Raw genomic sequence first — 20,724 nt, forward strand, 5'->3', positions numbered from 1 at the left:
AGTTCAACGCAGGCGCATGCAATATAAATTTAGTCAATTTCGTTAAGATTTGTATCAGCCAAAAAAATGCTGGCATCTCCGTCCACCTCTTAATTAGCAACAATTAGTAGAAACAAAAAAAAACTGATTACGAGGGGATTACCAAAGCACGCTATTTCTTACACCAGATGTTATGTCATGGTCAAGGATTTTCCTTTATTTGCTTCATAATACACTTCATAAGCAAAAAAAGAACGAAAAAAATCTTAACAATCTGTACTATAGGCTCTTTAAGTCAGACTCTTGGCGTTGTGGTAGCAAGACAGTTAAACAAATTATAATTTAGTTTCGCTAACAAAAAAATACAAACAATTTCACTTTTAAATGTAAATTAACTTTCGTCGTTCTTATTTCTAGACTAGATGTCTAATTAGTAATTACGTATATAAAATATTTTAATACAGTAGCAAAATTTATTCAAAAACAGTAACAAGGAAAAATATTAAGTATGTGTCTATGATTCTAAGTAATAATAGAATTTGAAAGCGAAACTTATGTTTCCTTAATAAAAACGTATGCAGGCCAGTCTTCATCGATATAATGTCGGTTTGTCAATCCGTTAGACGATTGGTCGCAAGACGGGCCTTTATTTGCGAATGGCAATGGAATTGGACTTTAAAATATACCTAGAGTATTCTATCTATCTATCTACGATATGATATAGGATCGTCAAAAAAGGAGGATAAATCAAATTAATTAAGAAGCCATTTCATAGAAGCCAACTATAAAAAAATATTCTTGTTATCCACTTATATCTTTTACCGTAAAAACCAAAACTGCTAATAAAAACTGAACACAATGACGTGACTACCTAAAAAACGTTCTCTTTGAATAAAGTAGCCATTATTTCCAAATATATTTTTGTTTTCTTGGTTGTACTCGCGTGCATGGCTCCTTACGATCAATTGCTGACAGCCTGTGCGTCGTGCCGTTTATAACTATTAATGAATCAAGAAACACTCACTATGTGTCGACATTTGAATTTGTTTATAAGGTGTTGTGGTATATTGTAGGTTTCGCACATGCAACTGGTCACAACGTTAATATTTGCTTCAAATGCGCCAGCAACAAACCTGCTTATAATTTGGGTGTTTTTTTTTTGTATTTTAAGCAATTTATGCAGCTATTTTAAGCTGCCTATTCACTGTTTCCTCTTATTCGACGATAGACATGTTAAAAAATTCAAGCGACGCCGTGATGGGTGCATTTAATTTTCTATATAATATCAACGGCTATTAGCTGATAACCCTCCTTTAGTTACTATTTTGAGATTAAGTTCTATTTGTAAATATTCAGAATTCCTGTTTTTGTGATAATACTATTTTTAGAAATGCTTGACGCGGTTGGTCCGTAGATGGGTGACCATCTTTGTCATAACGAGTTCCTCCGTGTTTCGGAAGGCACGTTAAATTGTGGGTCCCGGCTGTTATTTCTACATCTTTGACAGTCGTTACAGGTAGTCAGAAGCTTGAAAAAGTCTGACAGCCAGTCTAACCAAGGGGTATCGTGTTGCCCAGGTAACTGGGTTAAGAAGTCGCTCCTTGTAAAACACTGGTACTTAGCTGAAACTGGTTGGACTGGTAGCCGACCCCAACATAGTCTGGAAAAGGCTAGGCCAATGATGATGACCTTATTCTTCTTTTATTATATTTAATTTTGAAAGAAAAAATAAAACTAAATTATGCTGTCTAATTTCTACAATTTGCTAAATATTCCATTTGCTTTCAAATTTGAAGCATTCACTTCGGATTTCTATCCTCGACTTGTTTCAGCACCGTGAAGAAGGTGTACGAAGCTTTTATAATCTGTAACACACAAAAATTCTTCATAATTCAAAATGAAACTAAAAATACTAAAAACAAGATTTATTGGGAACTAGTCAACTACACTGCGAACGTTAGTTTGAGATTTGATTTCTTCTGGTGTTAGTGCCTAACACATCGTAAATGATTAATTTGTTCACGGGTCCTTTAATATCCACAGATCAGGGTTTTGAAAAAGATCACACATTTCGATGCTTTTTTTGTCACCACACCTGCATAATATGCTGCATGAATGTTCCCCACATGCGTTACATGTGATCCAAAAAATAAAACACTTCGGTACTTGTTTTGGAAATAATCAAGTTACAACCACAAGACACTGAGACACAGAACAAGTGTTGATCACAAATGCTTGAATTACTCAGTGATCGAACTCCCGAAACGTTGGGCTTAGCAGATTTTGCATGGTGTCCTGTACCACTACGTTATAAATCTAGATATTCTACATTTCAATGTGGATTTCAAACTCACAGAAGTGAAACAGGCGAGCGATAGCGTGGTGAACCCGCCGGCGGTGAGGCAGAGCGCGCGGCGCGTGCGCACCATCACGATCAGCAGCGCCTTGCGCGTGCGCAGCGAGCACGAGTACCACGGGCACTCGTATGCTGCATCCGCTATCTCCGAACTCTAAGGCATAACTATGGTTTTCTTACAAAGAATTTGAACGATTTAAAATTCCTGATTATTGCTTACATTGCAGATTATCGTCGACAGAAAGCAAAAAAACCTATACAGGACGATGCAAAACCTGTTACTCCAGCAGATAGTAGGGAATATGCAGAACTAACGATGTACTTTCTGTCAAAGAGAAGACAAGAACTAAATGGTGCAGAATTTTTATTCACATAAAAATAAGAAATAGAACCTCTTCGGTAAGCTGGTTTCCTTGATAGCAGTACAGGAACACTTGCAACATCATGCACAGCAGGTAGGCCACCATGGAGATTATACGAACCCACTTCCCATTGTTCAATTCCTGAGAACAGTCCAAATAAAACATCCCATAAAAAATCATGATTTACGACTAAGAATGTTATACTTGTAGGTTACTCCTTTCGAAGATGGCTGTTGCTACCTAAAAACACCTCTTCAGGGTAACCTTTTTGGATAGTAAATATGTAGCTGTTTGCTAAGAATGGTCTACATCATTTATTTATTAGTATAACCAACACATACATTTCTTACACACTGACTACATAAATTAACACTGATTGCAAAGTGAACGGTGATGATTAGAAAGAGGTCAAGTGCGAATAGGAGCTCGTGTCACTGAGGGCTCCATACAAATACTAGCTATCACAGATCATGAGATACAGGCTCGTGACAGACGAACAGACAGCGGTGACTCATTCATAGGGTACCGGTCTTAACCTTTAGGTACGTAACCCTTACTAGAATCTTGTATGTCAACCAAAATACTTTGACACTAACGTTGAAAAATGCATATTGATGATCAGCTACTCACAATAGCCAGCTGATAAGCCGTGACGCATATGATAACGACGGAGACCGTGAACTGCGCCAGTATGGGGTACGTGAAGCAGCGCTGGATCTGTCTGGCCGTCCTCAGGGCAGCCTCGTGCTTCATCACGCACAGCTGCAGTCGTTTGTATACTATCTGCTCGTATTCTGGTGTCATGAGTTGCTGTAGGTGGCATCAAAATCATCGAATTAAAATCATGAGTGAGTGATTTTTTGACTTCACCTTGAAGCGTCTATTGATATGATTTCATAAGGTAACACGTAAGAAAGGGCATTTATTGATTCTTAAGAGAAAATATTAAGATATAGTGTATCTTCATATTATCAACAGAAACTATTTGATCTCTGAAGCACAGTAGAAATCTTTCTCTACTGTTAAACCTGTGATTCAGAGCCAGGACCAAGCCCTTTAAAGTACATATGATACGATTCGCCGACGCTGGACTAAGAGTAATGTCTTCGACAACGGCAAAACTTCCGCTTACACGTAGTCTAGTGCATGGGATCCGATATCATAGCAAACATTTCAAAGTAGCTTCTACGCAGACAAACCTAAAGTCCTATTTACCTTGTCAGGTATTTGTATGTCGTCACACAGGGTCCTTAGTGACAAAGCGACCAGCCGAAGCCGACAGCGACAGACAGCGATCAGTGACGTCACCAGCGTATCCAAACAGATGTTCGTCGTAGCGGCTACCGACAACGCTGTGCTCTAAAATAAAAACTATTGAGATGTGGATTCTAAAGTGAAAACGTTAATTTTAATATTGTATTGAAAAAAAAAACACAACCGATTTCAAATAAAAATTACTGCCTTGATTAAGTACATTTTTTACGACACCATGTGACATCCAAGGAATCAACAAAATTAACTGATTCAGTCGAAAGTTGTGAGGTGAAAACCATTAAAAAATAACAAATTACAAATGGATTGAGACACTCTTTATTTTTGTAGTCTTTTGAAAATCAAGTATCGGTTTTTAGTTTATTCAAATTATGCGGTTTATTCTCAACCATTGCTTGATCTATCTATCACATCATCAAGCAAATAAAAAATCTATTCTATTCTATTCTATTCATCCATAGAGATAAAAAACTGTTTCTTTACAATATTGACTTTTGAACTATACATATGAACGGTTTATTCTACAACGTACCTGGTTCGCGTAAGTAATCTCGTAGGCAGGAGACTTGGACGTGTCATACGGATACCTAAACATAGTATTAAAACTTCAACATCGTCAATTATATTGTTCTATCTTTTTAAATGCGCTCGGGATTGAATTAACAAAAAACGTGCAATTAATTCTTTGAACATCTTAGCGCAGGAGTCGTTTTCTAATGGTACAAAATACATTTTGTTTGTTAGACAGATTTCATTTTCCAAATTGTTTAAAAAATACCTAAATGCTATAAAATCGTAGGTGACTCATTTATAATTTTAAATTATAATGTTTTATGCTTTTATTTCTCAGATACGAGTCTTATAATCATTACAAGTAGCCAAAGGGATAACTAATTCATAAGCCTCTGTTATAATATACCATGACATTGCAAAATTAGATAATAAAAGCGTAAGTATATCATAATTTATCATTCTCATAATGACTTGAATATTTTTTAAGTTTTATCTGTACAGGAAAATGAAATTAAACCAATAGGAATAAATTTCTTTTTTTAGCAATATTAATCTTGCCAGCAACAAGCTCATTTATCACCATCAAAATGTTAATTCGATACAGTAAATTACTTTTCAGGCGAACTAATATTTTTATTGGTTTTGGCTCGCTAAATTACTGTATCTAATTAAAAACTACTAAGTAATATAATAATAGTCGTGAAAACGCGTGGCAGTAGATAAAAAGAATAGAGGCGTTACATTTGACCATTAAAAATTGCAACGTATTGCGATGCACCGAAACCAAAACGCGTATGACATAGCACAACAGTTTCGATTTAGTCTGAAAGAGTTTGGCATTATACCCTTTCTACTAAAGAGTGTCCAAAAAAAATGTGTCTTAAAAAAATGGTATTACACCACCTTTTACTGAAACACCATTGCTGTTGTGGCCACGCTTCTAGAATACAGCAAAAGTAGTAAATGGTGGCAGACCTTCTGGTGATCAAAACTTTCAATCACTAAGTGGTCTACCACCTGCTGCATAGTCGACGAGTCTTTTTTCGTTCCCTTTAATTGATTATACTAACCAGGCTCTTAGAGGCAGTTGGTTCTTCTCAGCGCTGACTACCCAGCCTAGGACGGTGACTCCAGACAGCCACATGTACAGATACATGCTCTGAGTAGTCTCGCGGTTGCAGCTGTATGGATTCAGAACAAATATTATTGCTTACCGATCATAACAGTAAAGCGTTGACGATAACAGGAGTCGTTGATGAATGAAAATGAATCTTATTCCATTAATCAATTGAGTTGCATTTGTCTTTCGATTAGGACAGCGTCAACCATGCAACAGACAGAAGGAACGAACGAAGTGCTATTCGGAGTACGTTCGTGTTAGTACGAGTTCTCTTTATTTGTACAATTTTAATAGATAAATCAATACTGTCTGAATCATTATTCGAGTCTTTGGATCTGGTAAATAAGCATCTTTTAAGACACTTTCTTCAAAGTAAACGAAAGCGAATCAATGAATCACCTTTCAACAATTTGTATGCCCTTTTGCCTATACTCAGTGGAGAGTTCAATATTAGACTCATCAATGATGCTCTTGATGTCACGTCGTCTCACGAGGACGTTGATGATCTTGAGAGCGAAGGCCAGGTTCGTGAACAGCAGGAACGCGGCGTTCGTCATCAGCGCCAGGTCTCCCCAGATTTGGAACATCGTGCTGGTTTGAGCGACCAGGATGAAACCTGTAGAGTTTATGGAGGAGAAGACAATTAACAAGGGCGGATACGGATTTTAGACAGGGTAGTTAAAAACGTATTTCGATTTCTTTTCTTTCTTTTAAGGGATCCGAGAAATTTTAAAAGGTTTGCCTCAAATATTGAATTTTACTCGGAATCAAAGGATTGGTATGGTAATACATTTCCCGCAGTTGCTATAGCCTTTATACAAGCTTAAGTAAAACTATTTCAACCAACACGGAATCATTGAGTCAGCTATGATTGATCCTCTTGGAAGCTTTTTATATTACAAGATGCACCTAAGGAAAATTAAATTGTTGTGTCCTCGAAATGTTTTTTAGCACTCACCATCTAAAAACATGAACCAAAGAAAAGTGTACATTATGCTGAATGGCCCACATCTGTTCCCCGAGTCACTTAGGTTCAGAAACCCAACAACTTTCAGCACGGTCAGGCAAACCCGAAGAGAACCGTTCGGGTTTTGTACGAAGACTCCCATTATTACCAGCCAGGCTTTATTTGTAGGTACTATTTGTTCAATTGATCTGATAAAAAGTGACAGCGTATGGTTTTGTTGACCGTATTTGTTTTGGAAGTCAGGGGTTGGTAACATTTTGACTTTTCACACTTCGAATTTAATTTTTCCTAACGCTAAGGATGATTTGAGAGGAGAAAGAGAAACAAATGGTCTGCACTACATTATTTATTTTTCTCAAACTTTGGACTTATATGGGCAGACACGCCTATGTTCAAACTGGTATTCACTGGGAAAAAACTAACAATAAAATAAAAACACAAAACCGACGTCAGCGAGGCAGACCCAGACGGAGATGGCGGGATGACCTGGATTCGTTCTTACCGAACTGGTCACTCGCGGCTCATGACAGAGACAAGTGGAAGAAGAGTGGGGAGGCCTTTGCCCAGCAGTGGGACATTCCAGGCTAGTAATAATAATAATAATAATAAACCCCTCGGGGCTAGTCGTTCTCTCTCTCCATGGGAATAACGCAAGACCAGAGGGCATATTAGTATGCTTTTTGAAACCTAGAGATATAAATAAAAAATGTATCTGAAGGTCTATGTAGGAGCATACATCCGCAGGGCAGCTTGTGGCGAGCTGTTTGTGAGTAGCGACACAACGGAACCTGAATGCCCCAGGGGGTCACTCTTTATGGGGACTCCCAGCTCTTTCTTGCCTTAACTGGCTGGCTAGAGAGGGGTCGCTAGAGCTATATGCTCGGGGGTGGAAGTGTCTAATGGCGTAATAACGAGGAAACCCGCTCCGGGTCTGTAGCCCGCGATGGTGAAATCGGTGTCGCACCTCTCTACACCCCTAGCCGATCGCACTGGTGTTGCCCACCTGCTGTCAATCGTGACGGTATCATAGGGGGCCCATCTAGTGAGCGGTGAGTCACCGCCTGCCAATTTATTTACATTACCATGTGTAGAGAGGCAGGTGTCATAGTTTTCTGGAAAATCCAACTAACTGGTCCACATAACTTATCATAATATAATAGCCTAATTGTTCATACACACATTCTTGCAATAGTTTTGTATCTAGGTACTTTGGATTCTTCATGTCCGTTCTCCCATAGAGCGGAGATGAATGATCCCTAGTAGATACCCCATCACATATTAGATTAAAATTCTCAACAAGGCCTCTACATGTTGGACCTGTGTCCCCGTGCAAGCCTTTAAAAAGGACCGGGTCTCTTCACATGAAGTGATCCCGTGACTATAAAGAGATACAAATAATAATAATAAAATAAAAACAAAACAACTCATTATAATGAGTCAATCAACGTCTGTAGTTATGACAATATTTTTAGAAACTTTAAAACTACTGAAAATGTTTTCGACATCTGGCGAGTTGTGAACGCTACTGTGTACAATATGTTTGTTGTCCCTGTAACGATTGTTTCGTGAATTTAAATTGAGTTATTAACTTAATAAATGCTTTGATAGTTTGATACACAGCAATTTGGTGATGTTTGACGTAATTAATAGAAGAAACCATTAAAAGCTTTGGCTAAAAACTAGACAAGTATCTTTAGCTAGTAATTAAAACAAATCATATAAAATAACACACTGAAATTTCTAGACAGTTTAGGAGTATTTTATTTTGTTAAAAATTAAAAGTAAATTTGGGTAACGGGCTTACATTTCAGAAAAGAGAATGTTATTTCACAGAATATTCTTGTACTGAAAATGTTAGATAGTCTTACTAAATAATGGTTTAGAAACTACCTGGAAAACATCATTGATAAAAAAAGTTTCTAGACTTTTTTAATATAGGGATTAAAGTTTTCCTTTATTCTTAGGTAATGTTATTGTAATATAATAAAACCAGTGAGATATCCTGTAAATTCCAACAACAACATGCTTCAAAAATTCAAAAGAACTATTCAAAATATAAAAATATAGGGAAATAAAACCACATATATTGTTTGTTTCAAATATTACTTCTCGTCGACCTGCTGTAGCAAAGTAAACAGTGAATATGATGCCTTGACGATCTGAAAACCAAGAAAATAATAACACAAATGTCATTTTTTTGTATCTTTGCTTTGAGAAAATATGAAAGATCTTAGTAGATAGGTGATAGACAACGGCTTGAGGCAATCTAAGATCAAATGTGACACACAAACTATTAGAATCAATGGAAATTATGAATAGCAATAGCTATATATAGCCTATAGCCAAGAATGAAATGATTACAGGGGACTTTAGCAATAATGATGACACAAATTTCACAAACACAGGCATTATAGCCTATGTTCTTAGATCTTACAGCCATAAAGGACGCTAGCGACAGTGTGGTGAACCCGCCAGCGCTGAGGCGAAGTACACGGCGCGTGCGCACCATGACTATCAGGAGATCCCGACGCAGCAGCACTGAACACTTGTACCACGGACATTCGTATGCTGCACCTGCTATTTCTGTACTCTAGGATCAATAAAACGGGTTATCATGGTTGATCATCTTTAACAGGACTTGCAATAAAAGGCATATGTATAGGGTTTGTCCCATACATTTTTTTAATAAAATATAATGTCGATAATAAAATTATATTCAAAAACTTTCACACATCGCCATGTAGATTTAAACTAAGCAGAGGTCGTATTATGCGTACCAGCCATCTGATAATCATACTTTATATTCACACAATATGTCATGTATATTTCGAAATACATCGTATTACAAAGAAAAAAGATGTCGGTTACCTATATCGCGTTTCCAAGAGAACTCTTCAAAACTCCGGGATAAAAACTATCCTATGTTCTTTCTCAATGTCAACTCTATCTCCGTACCAAATATCATTAAAATCAGTTAAGTGATTTAGACGTGAAAGCTTAACAGACAGACAGACAGGCAGAGTTACTTTCGCATTTATAATATTAGTAGGGATTACACACAGATTTTTTCCATTCTGGGAGTCAAACCTCTGGAATAGCAGTCAGGGTACTAGCCAACAGGCCTAACTAACTAATCTGTTGAACAGCAAAAATCAACCTAGATCTTGTTGCTTTAAGTGATCTATTAAAGAGAATACAAACAGGTCTTTTGTCATATGCGCATTGTACAGAACGCGCATGTAAAGACACAATGATACTTGTGCCAGTGTAAATTGATCCCTATCACCTAATCTAGATTCAATACTTACTTCGACTGACAGTTGGTTGCCTTGGTAACAGTAGATAAACACTTGGAATATCATGTTCAGCAGATAGGTGCCCATCGACATCAGGCGTACTATGTTCTCCGATTGCATCGTCTGCATAAAGACAATATTTTGGTAATAGATTCAATAAATATTAAATTCAATTGTTTATTGATGATTGACCATCTTAGCTTTAGTCCTTTATCTAAAATAGCCTGTGATGGTGAAAACGAATGATTTGCAATTTTAATTTCTTTTATAGAGACAAACAAAATAAAAGCTAATTTAATTTTCACAATCATATAGTCTACGTATAAGAAATAGAACGTTAAACTTGAAATACACTTTTTTAGCCTGACTCAAAAACAGGGGTGTTATATGTTTGACGTGTCTGTCATTCTGTGGCATCATAGCTCCAAAACGGATTTATGTTGATGTTTGTTTTGTAAAAAAGGTGAATTATTAGCGAGTGTTTTTAGATATTTTAAATACACATCAGCAAAGCCATTTAAACATTGTTTTGGGCGAATTTTAATGGGGGATTTTTTAATTTGGTCTTCCTATCAAACGTCATACGCTTACCGACATCTGAAAAGCAGTTGCACAGATGATGATGAGTGAGACTATGAACTGCGCGAAGGTGGGCTCGGAGAAGCACTGCTGCAGCTCCCGCGAGGCTGCCAGCGCCTGCTGATGGTGTGTGACGCATGTGGCAAGACGGGACTGCACTATGTGCTCCTGATCTTGAGAGAGCACGGGCTGTGGGTACAATAATTGTTAATTGGGGTGGCGGAATTATTTCTCGTGAAGATTAAAAATATTGGTAAGGATGGTGATGAAACTATTGTGTAAATGAAGATGGTACTTCAAATGTAATTATTAAATTTCTCTTTTCTTTTAATTATTCTAATGTGGGAACATTGCATTGAAACATGGTAAACCAGTGGCATCTATGTATTTAACGAGGTTTCAGACGGTTACATCGGAAACGTGTCTCTATCTGATGCTACAATAACACTACTATTTGAAAACAGATGGCGCTACAACGTTTTTTTTTCTCAGCATCATTAAAACATGTTATTTACAACGCACGGATTGTTTTGACGACATAGTTGCTTTCGATTTTATTCTTTCAGATTATGTTTTAATCTTTTATGAATAGTTCCACGAATGTTCTTTGCCCGACTTACCAAAACAAGATCTCAACAAGATAGTTTTCTAAAGACCACCATGATTGCCGTAGTATTTGTATAGTAAATAGCCAATAAGCGTGTATCAAAATATTGCCAAGTGTAACCACTTATAATAGCCCGTTCTTTAAAAAAAAAACGACTCCCGAAGTTAGGAATTTAATCCTTGTGTCTGTGGGGGTGCTCACAAACATACAAATCACGTGCACAAAGACACCCACTCTTCTACTTTACTTTAATTAGTTAATATTTCTTAGGATAAGTTGTCTATTGAGACTAGAAAAGCTAGGTAATAATGTATTGAGCTACAGGTTTTGATAAGAAAACCTACAAAAGTAGGCAAAAATTATTGCCATCAGCGTATATTCCCAATCGAATTTAGTTATAAAAAGCAGGACAATCTTGAGAGAACAACAATGTAAAAGGCGTTATTGTGTATTTAGGTAGGATTCGTATAAAGAATAACTTTATATTGCCTAAGACTTTATAAATAAGCCCGAGCAAGCTAAGAAATAGCCGAAAATCAACCTTTTCCGTAATTTCCAATCCCTCCTCCAAACTCCTCAAGGCATGTCCCAGGAGTCGGAGCCGGCACCGGCACTGGGCGATGAGGGCCGCCACCAGCGTGTCCTTGGCTACGTTCAGGTAGGCAGCGATGAGCAGTGCCACTACTTGGTGGATGTACGTCAACTCAAAGGCGGGAGATTTTGTGGTGTCGTATGGGTACCTGGGATAGAGAAGCGGATTGTCCTGTATTTGTAACAGGTTTTGGAAGCCAGATCAATTAAGTATGTAGCTAATTCTCTAATGTCTCAAGTCTTGATCAAGACTTACAAGCACAGGTCTGGATATTAGGTTTGTCTGGTGATTAACATTTTTGTTTATTTGTAATAATTATCAAAAACTAAAAGTTACTTTGTTGATTATAAAAGAGTGATTTGGAACTAAAAGCTTATTAATCTTTTTGCCTATTCCGTCCCATTCAATCATTAATTAAGACCTATCTACTCTCCTTCCATCTATCTCTGTCCAGGTCTACATAATACCACATTATGTCATCTTACCATGCTCGTAAAGGCAGTTGATGTTTTTCTGCGCTAGTAGCCCAGCCAAGGGTGGTGATAAAGGTGACAGAGAAGTACAGCGCCTGAAGAACGATCATCTCAAGATTGCAACTAGAACAAAATGTTTACTTCATTACATGTAACTAAATTCCTATATTTTAGATTCATTCAGACATTTAGTACCTATAACAGCGACCAAATGCCGATCTTTGTTTATAAGAAATCTTGTGGACTAAAATAACTTTACTTTGAATAAATAATAGAATTAAAAAAAATAATTGTAAAGACGACTATTATAAACTATTCAAAATTTGTAAAGTATTACCGGCGAGATTAAAACATAAATTTATATTAGCAACAAACGACCATGGCGATCAGGAGCATAATTCATTATTAATAACTGTTAAAAATAATTATAACACCCGAGCGATGTCGTCTGGTAAATATACTGTACCAAAAGTTAACAATGTATATGGAGACCGAACATTAAAAAAGCGAGTTCCATATACATTGAACAATTTACCAGGCGATATCAGAGAAGAAAAAGATAAAAATAAGTTCAGTAAAAAATTAAAAAAATATTTAACTAACACATTACCTTAATATTATATACTATACTTAATTTACATACCTAGATATCTATGTATAAGAAATGTTTAACGAGATCCAACAGACAAACTATGTCGATAGTTTTGTTGGACATTGCATCAGATTTAATGTTTTTTATCATGTACCTGTTTAATAAATAAATAAATAAATAAAAATAAATAAATAAGACCTATGTTTTTAAATGTCGCTCCATTCAAATTTTATCAAAATCGGTTTAGCCGTTTTTATAAATGGTAATTGCATTGTCGTCGGATTTGAAGCTATCTCGAAAATTTCAGCCTGCTAGCTTATCGCGAAGTGCCTCAAAATTGAGTTACAGAAATCGGAACGATAAACAAAGAACAAGAAAATTGAGTGTATAAAAACGTAGGAAAATAAAGTACCTTTTAACGATTTCTCTTTCCTCTCTACTCTGGACACCAGACAGAACATCATTTCCATCTTTAACAATAGCCTGTATCCTCTTCTTCCTGCCCAAGATGTTCACAATCTTCGCAGCCTGCGCCATATTTGTGAACAACAAGAAAGCTGTTCCCGTCATAAGGGCTATGTCGCCCCAAATGCGGAATAAATCCACAACTTGAATGATCAAGTAGGTACCTGAAATATTACTGGTCATTATTACAACGAATGTTGAAGGTTTGAGAAAGCTTTAATAGCATTTAATATGGTGCTCTTTTTAGTTTGAGGTTATATTAAAAAATGAAAGGCGAGAATGTGATGCGACGATGCAATGGTTGATTATTTCTTTCATCTATATCCGGTGAGATTAAAAGGTGATTACGAAATACAGAGCTTGAGAAAATATGTAGATAAAAGGCGATTTCTTAAAAGCAAAGCAGGCGGTTCTGAGTGGTTTAAAAGTAGCAAGGTTAAATTGGCCTGTAAGTACTATAAGTTTTTTCCATCAGCTATCACTCATCAGGAACCTTAATTCAGGATAGCGTACTACGTTATTTAAGCATTTAAAAAAGGCTTCTGCCGTAAGCATTTAGCGTCGACATCACAAATACAGCAGCCTCATTTCTACAGCTTTTTACTTTCTGGCGCTGTAAAGCGTAATTTATTCTGCTTTACTTACATCCACCAATGAGTGGGTCCACTTCCGTTACAATAATTAGCACAAAATCAAAACTTAAATCACGCTTAAATCATCTCGACACAAGTCGAGCCTGACACTGCCAGCTATACCTAAATACTTTTGTAGCATAATAATTCTAATTCCGTTTTATACACAATCTTAATCCTGGTTTCAGAAAGACTGATCTTAGTTTGCTCTTTAAATCAAAGAACTTCATTGACCAGCCTTTCAGAATCCTGGGTTCGACTTCCACAAAACCGAATAATACTGCTATTAATTCTATTGTTCTAAAAGTAGTCAAAATAAAATTTTCAAAAACACGAAAATTTGGATGACATCTCGGGAAAAAAAGAATCTTGTTTGTCCGCATTTCAAACTCGCCCGACGTAGCTAATGAACTACAAAAAGGCATTAAAAAGAACTGTCGTCATCCCTATTATCATAAAACCAGTTATGACAAATGGAAACCTACCCAGAACGAACATAAAGGAAACCGCAGTAAATACTTTATAGAGGGTCCTCTGCTTTGGGCCGAGGGTCTCCGGAGCCCAGAATCCGGTCAGCTTCAGCACCGTCAGCGATATGCTCACGGAGAGAGTTGCATTCTTCACGAAAACCCCCATCTTGGTCAGAAGGTACCAGTGGCTGCTAGTGCCGGGGTTGGAAACGCGAATGTGGAATATTAGAGCACAAATCAAAATAATAACGCAATCAGTCTTGAATTCTTAATTGTAGATTCCAGTGGTAAGCAACTTTGGGAATTCTAAGTTGTTTTTTTTTACTTTTGTGTAACATCAATGTTAGTGAATTAGTGAAGTTTAATAGTTGTTAGTCTAACTATTAAACCATGTCGGTTTAATAGTTAGAGACTATTCTATCATACGTAGATTAGCTTATTTGACTAAATTGTGAAAACGATAGTTGAATATGCTGATATACAACCATTAAAACCTACGTAACGTAAAAGAGACGATGCTAAAAAAAAAATTTTTAGTTCATTTAAAAAACATGATACAGGGTTGAAAAAAAATATGTTGAAGAACTGTTTACAACCCCTGTAGCTGCGGCGATAATTGTCAGTTTGCTCGGTGTGGATGTTACGACAAATATAATTATGTTATTATGTTTACCGTCACCCTGTCGTTTCAATAAACGATTATAACGAAACACATAATTAAAACTGCTACAATTATGTCATGATGATTCTTCGTATTTCATTATTCATTGTTTTAGAGGGCTTTTATATTAGCTCTGGAATGTCTTAGGTAAAAACTCTTTTTTGGCTTTTGGATAAAATGTAGTAGGTAACGTAAAGATTAAGCAGGCAATAAGAATTGAAGTTCCCTTTGGGTATGTACACTTGTTAAGGCTCTCTACTTTTCAAACCTAAAAATCTGTCGTTACTAGTGCTCCAAGGAAAACCCGTCATTTTTTAAGCCCATTATAATACCTATCATACAACAAAATATATGTCGACTAATTTACCAAAAACAGGTCAAAATATTATAAAAATGACCGTAAGCCTAAGATAATAAATTCTTTGATTAACTCTATCCTTTATGTGTAACACAATGTTCATTTGAAACACAACGGTCATATGACGTCACTCCGTGCGATGACGTATGATCGGATAACAATGGCCGCCGGCGACAGATGCGGGCTGGACACTTATCTGCTTATCTACTAGGTTGTACGTAGCCTCATGTGAAGTTACTGCATAGTTACATCAGTCTCCACTTAAATCTGTCGCTGGAATCTAGACCTGCAACTATGTGCATAATAATTCAATCTTTGAAACCCTAGTTCACATAAATACCCTTTAATAAAAACCTTTGTTAAGTCCTAGCTACCGCATTAGGTTAAGTAACCTGTAATGGTAGATTAGTGTGATTATTAAATAAATAAATAAATAAATAATTCAATAAAGAATTTGTTTCAGGGAAAAAAAATACTTAGAACTTAGGGACCGATGACAAAATGGCTTGTGGACAAAGCAAGATTGAAGTGAGAGTTGGTTCGAATATGGTTTAGGTAACCGAATACTTACGGTACGACTGCGCCCTTACCGATCACATATTATGGGGAAATATTCATTTAACAATTTCATTGCTTTTTCGAGCAAACAGAATTTAAATATATAAACTATTTATTTTATAATGCAGTTATATACGTCACAAGACACATATTATCCCAGGAGCTTTTTAAAGACTTTCGTTTGATATCCTTATTGCTGGGATGATAAAAATACGACCTTACTTTGGCCGTGTTTTTTAAATTTTATCTAGTCAATGTTACTTCCACAAATTTGGCGCATTAAACGACAATAATAGCAACTAAGATGTTAAAAGGTCTCTACAAATAATTAATCAAATCAAATCAAATCAAATAATTTATTTCGCTTTAAATATGGGTACAGACAGATGTTAGTATTTAAGTAAAGTTTAGTTCCACACATTATGCCTTACGCAGCATGCGAAAGTATGAACACCAGACATGGTGTTATTTAAATATAGATAAAAAAATAGATAAAATTAATGAAAGTTAAGTAAATTATATTACAATGAGCTAATTCAGTCTTAGCGTAATAATATACTTAGGTGCAATATCACGCAATTAATAATCATAAATGCTGTAGGTACTAAAATCTGTGGTCGAAAAACTCTTTAAGGTCATAATAAACATTGTTTAATAAATAGTGCTTTATTTTACGTTTCATTTGCAGTAATGGTAGTTCCCGTATATCTTTCGGAATCTTATTAAATACCTTAATGCATGTTATCAGACAGTTTTTGTGGAATAATGCAGTTCTACATGACGACATCACATCGATGAGCATGACATCGAGGAGCTCGTGGCTAAGCTATAACCGCATAAGTGATTCGATCACAGGTTAAGCTATGCTTGACGCGGTTGGTCCGTAGATGGGTGACCATCTTTGTCATAACGAGTTCCTCCGTGTTTCGGAAGGCACGTTAAATTGTGGGCCCCGGCTGTTATTACTACGTCTTTGACAGTCGTTACAGGTGGTCAGAAGCTTGAAAAGTCTGACGGCCAGTCTTACCAAGGGGTATCGTGTTGCCCAGGTAACTGGGTTGAGGAGGTCAGATAGGCAGTCGCTCCTTGTAAAACACTGGTACTTAGCTGAAACCGGTTTGACTGGTAGCCGACCCCAACATAGTTGGGAAAAGGCTAGGCCGATGATGATGACATGACGACATCAACAGACGCGTTGGATCTCTTTTTGAGACATTAGGTTGATTTTCTTGTACGGAAAAGAAATGTTCTGGATTTGCTTTAACAAAAACACAAATTTCCAGTATATATAACCCCGTTAATGTTAATATTTTATTTTCCTTAAACTGAGTTCGACAGCTTTCAAGAGGACCTACATTACATAAAGCTCGAATGCATTTTTTTTGGGTAAGGAATGGTAATAGACGATAAAATCTAAAAACCCACGTTTTTAATGACACTTCCATTCAAATTTTATCAAAATCGGTCCAACCGTTTTATAGTATACATTTTATTGTCATCGGTTGTAAAGATACCCTGAAAATTCCAGCCTGCTAGCTTATCGGGAAGTGCCTCAAAATTGAGTTACAAAAATCCAACCGGAACGACAAACAAACAAGAAAAGCAATTGTAAAAAACGAGAGAAATTGAAAGTATGACTTTAGGCATACACACTTTGAATAATTTTGATTTTTAATACATAACGAATAATTCAGCCCAATACAAATGGTGGAAAATATCATTTAAATCAAATCAAATCTTTATTGCATACCATAATGTTACATAGGTGGTAAATTATAACTAGGTTCACAGCTCATTATGGACCCTATCGGGCACAGCAAAAGTAGGAGAGAGGAGGACAACTCTATTTATTTAGTAAAATTATACATGTATTATGATATAGTTAGTGATGCAACTGTTTCCTCAGTAGTTTCTGAAATCTGAAATTATCTCTAATCATTACCTAAGTAAATTACGTAATTCTGGGTTTATCATGTTACCTATATCTACAGTGTTTTATTTTTGTATATCATTCTAAAGATTATGATTGTGGCTCAAATTTTAGACGCATGGCGCAAAATCGACGAAGGCAAATATTTTTGTTAGGATCACACAGGTAGGAAAAGCATTTTTGTGAGGTTCGAACCTACCATATGTGGCACACTGTAGGCTTAGCGTGGTGACAAATACTACACTCAGCTATCCATACAACAGTAGATAATTGATATTAACACGAACTTGTATATCAAGATAAATTAATGTTTTAGATTTTATATCAAAATGAGTTTACTAACATGTTCTATACTAGGACTATAGGCTATCGTATGTACTGTACTGTTAAGATACAAATACGTTGATTACTTTTTTTATTTCTGATAACATCTAAAAAATTATTCGCTAAATTGAATCAAAAAATTGTAGTAAAATAAAAATAGCAATTCGGCCTTCATCTGATTTTAGGATGGTCCATTTGCAGAACATTTTCAACGATTTTCATTTGTTTTAAATTGACAATCTTTTAAGTAAAATAAAACAATTGAAGACTCGTTTCTCTCGCTCAAAAAGCCTCTAACATAAGTCCCTACTACGATAGTAAGAATTCATCTCCCTAGCGATCAAATCCTTTTACCTCTTCAATAACAAATACAACAATTATATTCAGTATCTGCCTAAGGCGTCTGACACGTTCCTTTTATTCCGCAATCAGCAAAGATGGAAAAAATGTAAGTTATCCGTTAGTTCGTAATAGCCGGCGATCAATTGAAGGCGCGATAGCATCGCTTGATTGGTCAAATCTGAGAAGATCACAGGCTCGGGGCGGGCCGGAGCGCTGTTTACTTATCTGTTGTGTGAACTTAGGATGAGTGGAGGATAGTGCAGCTTTGTAGAATAGCTTCTGGTTTTACTTTATTTATTTATTTATTTATTTATTTAATAATCACACTAAACCTAACCTAACCTAACCTAACGCATTATAACCTAATGCGGTAGCTAGGACTAAACAAAGGTCTAAGTATTTATGTGAACTAGGGTTTCAAAAAACAGTATATAATGCATCGGTTACTAAATGACATGAAATGTAGCTTTGTTATGTATTTTAAAGTGTTTTCTGGCATGTCTTGATCAGCGTGTAAGAGTCAGAAAAAATATCATTTTTGGAAATTCCAAACTTGCTTCTCTCTTTTAATCCTTTGACCTCATTAAAACATCATATCTAACTCCTGTTCTAAAAATATTCCATCTACCATTGTCAAATAGTTGAGTAAGAAGACTGCTGATTAAAAGTCTTCTTACTAGTCTACTTACTTCGCAACGTAACCTAACAACAATAATTGCTACTTGAAATAACGTGGACATCTTGACGAGTACAAACCTGCTACAAGAGTCAAGTGAAACAAAACAAACCACCTGTTTCTGTTTACTTCGACAACAGTTAACAAAAGCTGGAAAGATCTACTGAAACTGCTGCTAGAGTTAAAAAAGAAGTAGAATGATAGAAAAACTATTCGAAAAATGTTCTCGTACAGTTGTACACTTGGCTCAATGATGTTAAAAGTATAGTGATGAGATTGAGTAGAGTCTGTTGGAGCACTTGTTGCTGGGGGCGTGTCGTCCCGCCCACCGCGGCGTGCTGGCTGCTGGGGCTGCAGCCGCCAGTGCCGCGGCAGCCGCCACCCGAGACACACGCCATGGAGACTCTCCTCAAGTTCGACATGAGAGTCCTCACGCCAGAGCGCTGACGTCTACTTAACCGTAAGGTAAGTCATGCCTGAACATACAACCTCCTCTATTTCTGAGATTTTAATTTTTGGAATATTCTAAAGTTTTAGAAACTTTTTAAACCTATTATTTATTTTAAAAGTTTCAAAACCCTTCAATAACCATGGCGAACTTCAAGAGTTTTTATAAAAGAAAACGTATCATCAAAAAAAACTGTTTTAAAAGCTCGATTTACCTACACTACGTCTCAATTCTTAAAACTTCCATGGAAGCAATATCAAAAAAAGGAGTTACATTCCGTCACCGAAAGAAACACTATTCGACTACATTATTCAACGCGCTTCCAATACAGTTAAGATCAAAGTTTCCTATGCATAGGTGAAAGGAAAACTCTCAAAAAGTCGCCTTCAGACCTCGACTCCACACACAAGGAAGAATCAGCATAAAGTATTAAACATACAGGTTTTAACCTCTTACTGAAAGCGGGAAATATTAACCATGCAGCCTTTATTCCTTGAGCCATTTAATAAGCTTTCAACAAATTAATTTATACAGACCAAAAACTGATGAATAAAAATTCGAGCAACTAAATACAACTAGATAATGAACACTGCGCAAATATTACCAACAAATATAAGCTACAACTAAAATAAAAAGACACGATATAAAGTAAAAGAAAACTACCTCCAAAGTCAATTTTCGTGTTTTTCGACGGCTATTTTTACTAGGAACAGAACTTGTTGACTCGCTCACCTGTAGCCTTCACAGTCAATATTTGAGAGCAAAATCTGAAAGGATTACCTTTTGAGCCATCGGACTCAAATAGCTTAAAACATAATTAAGTTACTCTACGTTCTCAAAGTATTTAATTAAGTTTTTCTCTAAAAAGTTTAGTTACACGTTGCTTTGCAATTCACGGCTTCGTAAAATGTAACATATATTATGTTGGAACTTACATCTATAAAATGTTTTTCTACACGAAATTTCTTGAGATTTTCTTCATGCAATTATATCCAATGGTTTTTCTAGTAAAAATGAAATTAGATTACCTACTAGATTTCTACTTGAATTAAATTATTCAACAATGCCAAATGCCTAACTCGTTATCAATTTACGTAATAACAACTAATTTACAGATTTTCGAAGAAATATAAAAATATTTATTTCAAATTC

The 20,724-nt window shown here is 36.1% G+C and overlaps 3 protein-coding genes across 3 annotated transcripts; all 3 read right to left on the reverse strand.

Moving 5' to 3' along the window:
• Positions 1-1,697: 1,697 nt before the first annotated feature.
• On the reverse strand, positions 1,698-9,170 carry LOC113498970 (odorant receptor 46a-like). The gene is made up of 9 exons (XM_026879246.1): positions 9,004-9,170; positions 6,002-6,218; positions 5,553-5,663; positions 4,502-4,556; positions 3,913-4,056; positions 3,328-3,507; positions 2,728-2,838; positions 2,334-2,489; positions 1,698-1,844 (listed from the first exon to the last, which is right to left on the reverse strand). Exons 1-9 carry the CDS (start codon positions 9,128-9,130, stop codon positions 1,779-1,781), a joined length of 1,167 nt encoding a protein of 388 aa, XP_026735047.1. The 5' UTR covers positions 9,131-9,170; the 3' UTR covers positions 1,698-1,778.
• A 571-nt stretch (positions 9,171-9,741) lies between these two features.
• LOC113498819 (odorant receptor Or1-like) lies at positions 9,742-12,115 on the reverse strand. Its single transcript, XM_026878960.1, has 5 exons — positions 12,111-12,115; positions 11,593-11,791; positions 10,457-10,633; positions 9,878-9,988; positions 9,742-9,750 (listed from the first exon to the last, which is right to left on the reverse strand). Exons 1-5 carry the CDS (start codon positions 12,113-12,115, stop codon positions 9,742-9,744), a joined length of 501 nt encoding a protein of 166 aa, XP_026734761.1.
• LOC113498971 lies at positions 12,101-14,552 on the reverse strand. Its single transcript, XM_026879247.1, has 3 exons — positions 14,291-14,552; positions 13,121-13,337; positions 12,101-12,239 (listed from the first exon to the last, which is right to left on the reverse strand). Exons 1-3 carry the CDS (start codon positions 14,439-14,441, stop codon positions 12,125-12,127), a joined length of 483 nt encoding a protein of 160 aa, XP_026735048.1. The 5' UTR covers positions 14,442-14,552; the 3' UTR covers positions 12,101-12,124.
• Positions 14,553-20,724: the final 6,172 nt, after the last annotated feature.

Source organism: Trichoplusia ni, chromosome 11 (genome assembly GCF_003590095.1).
Source record: "Trichoplusia ni isolate ovarian cell line Hi5 chromosome 11, tn1, whole genome shotgun sequence".
NCBI classification, from domain to species: Eukaryota; Metazoa; Arthropoda; class Insecta; order Lepidoptera; family Noctuidae; genus Trichoplusia; species Trichoplusia ni.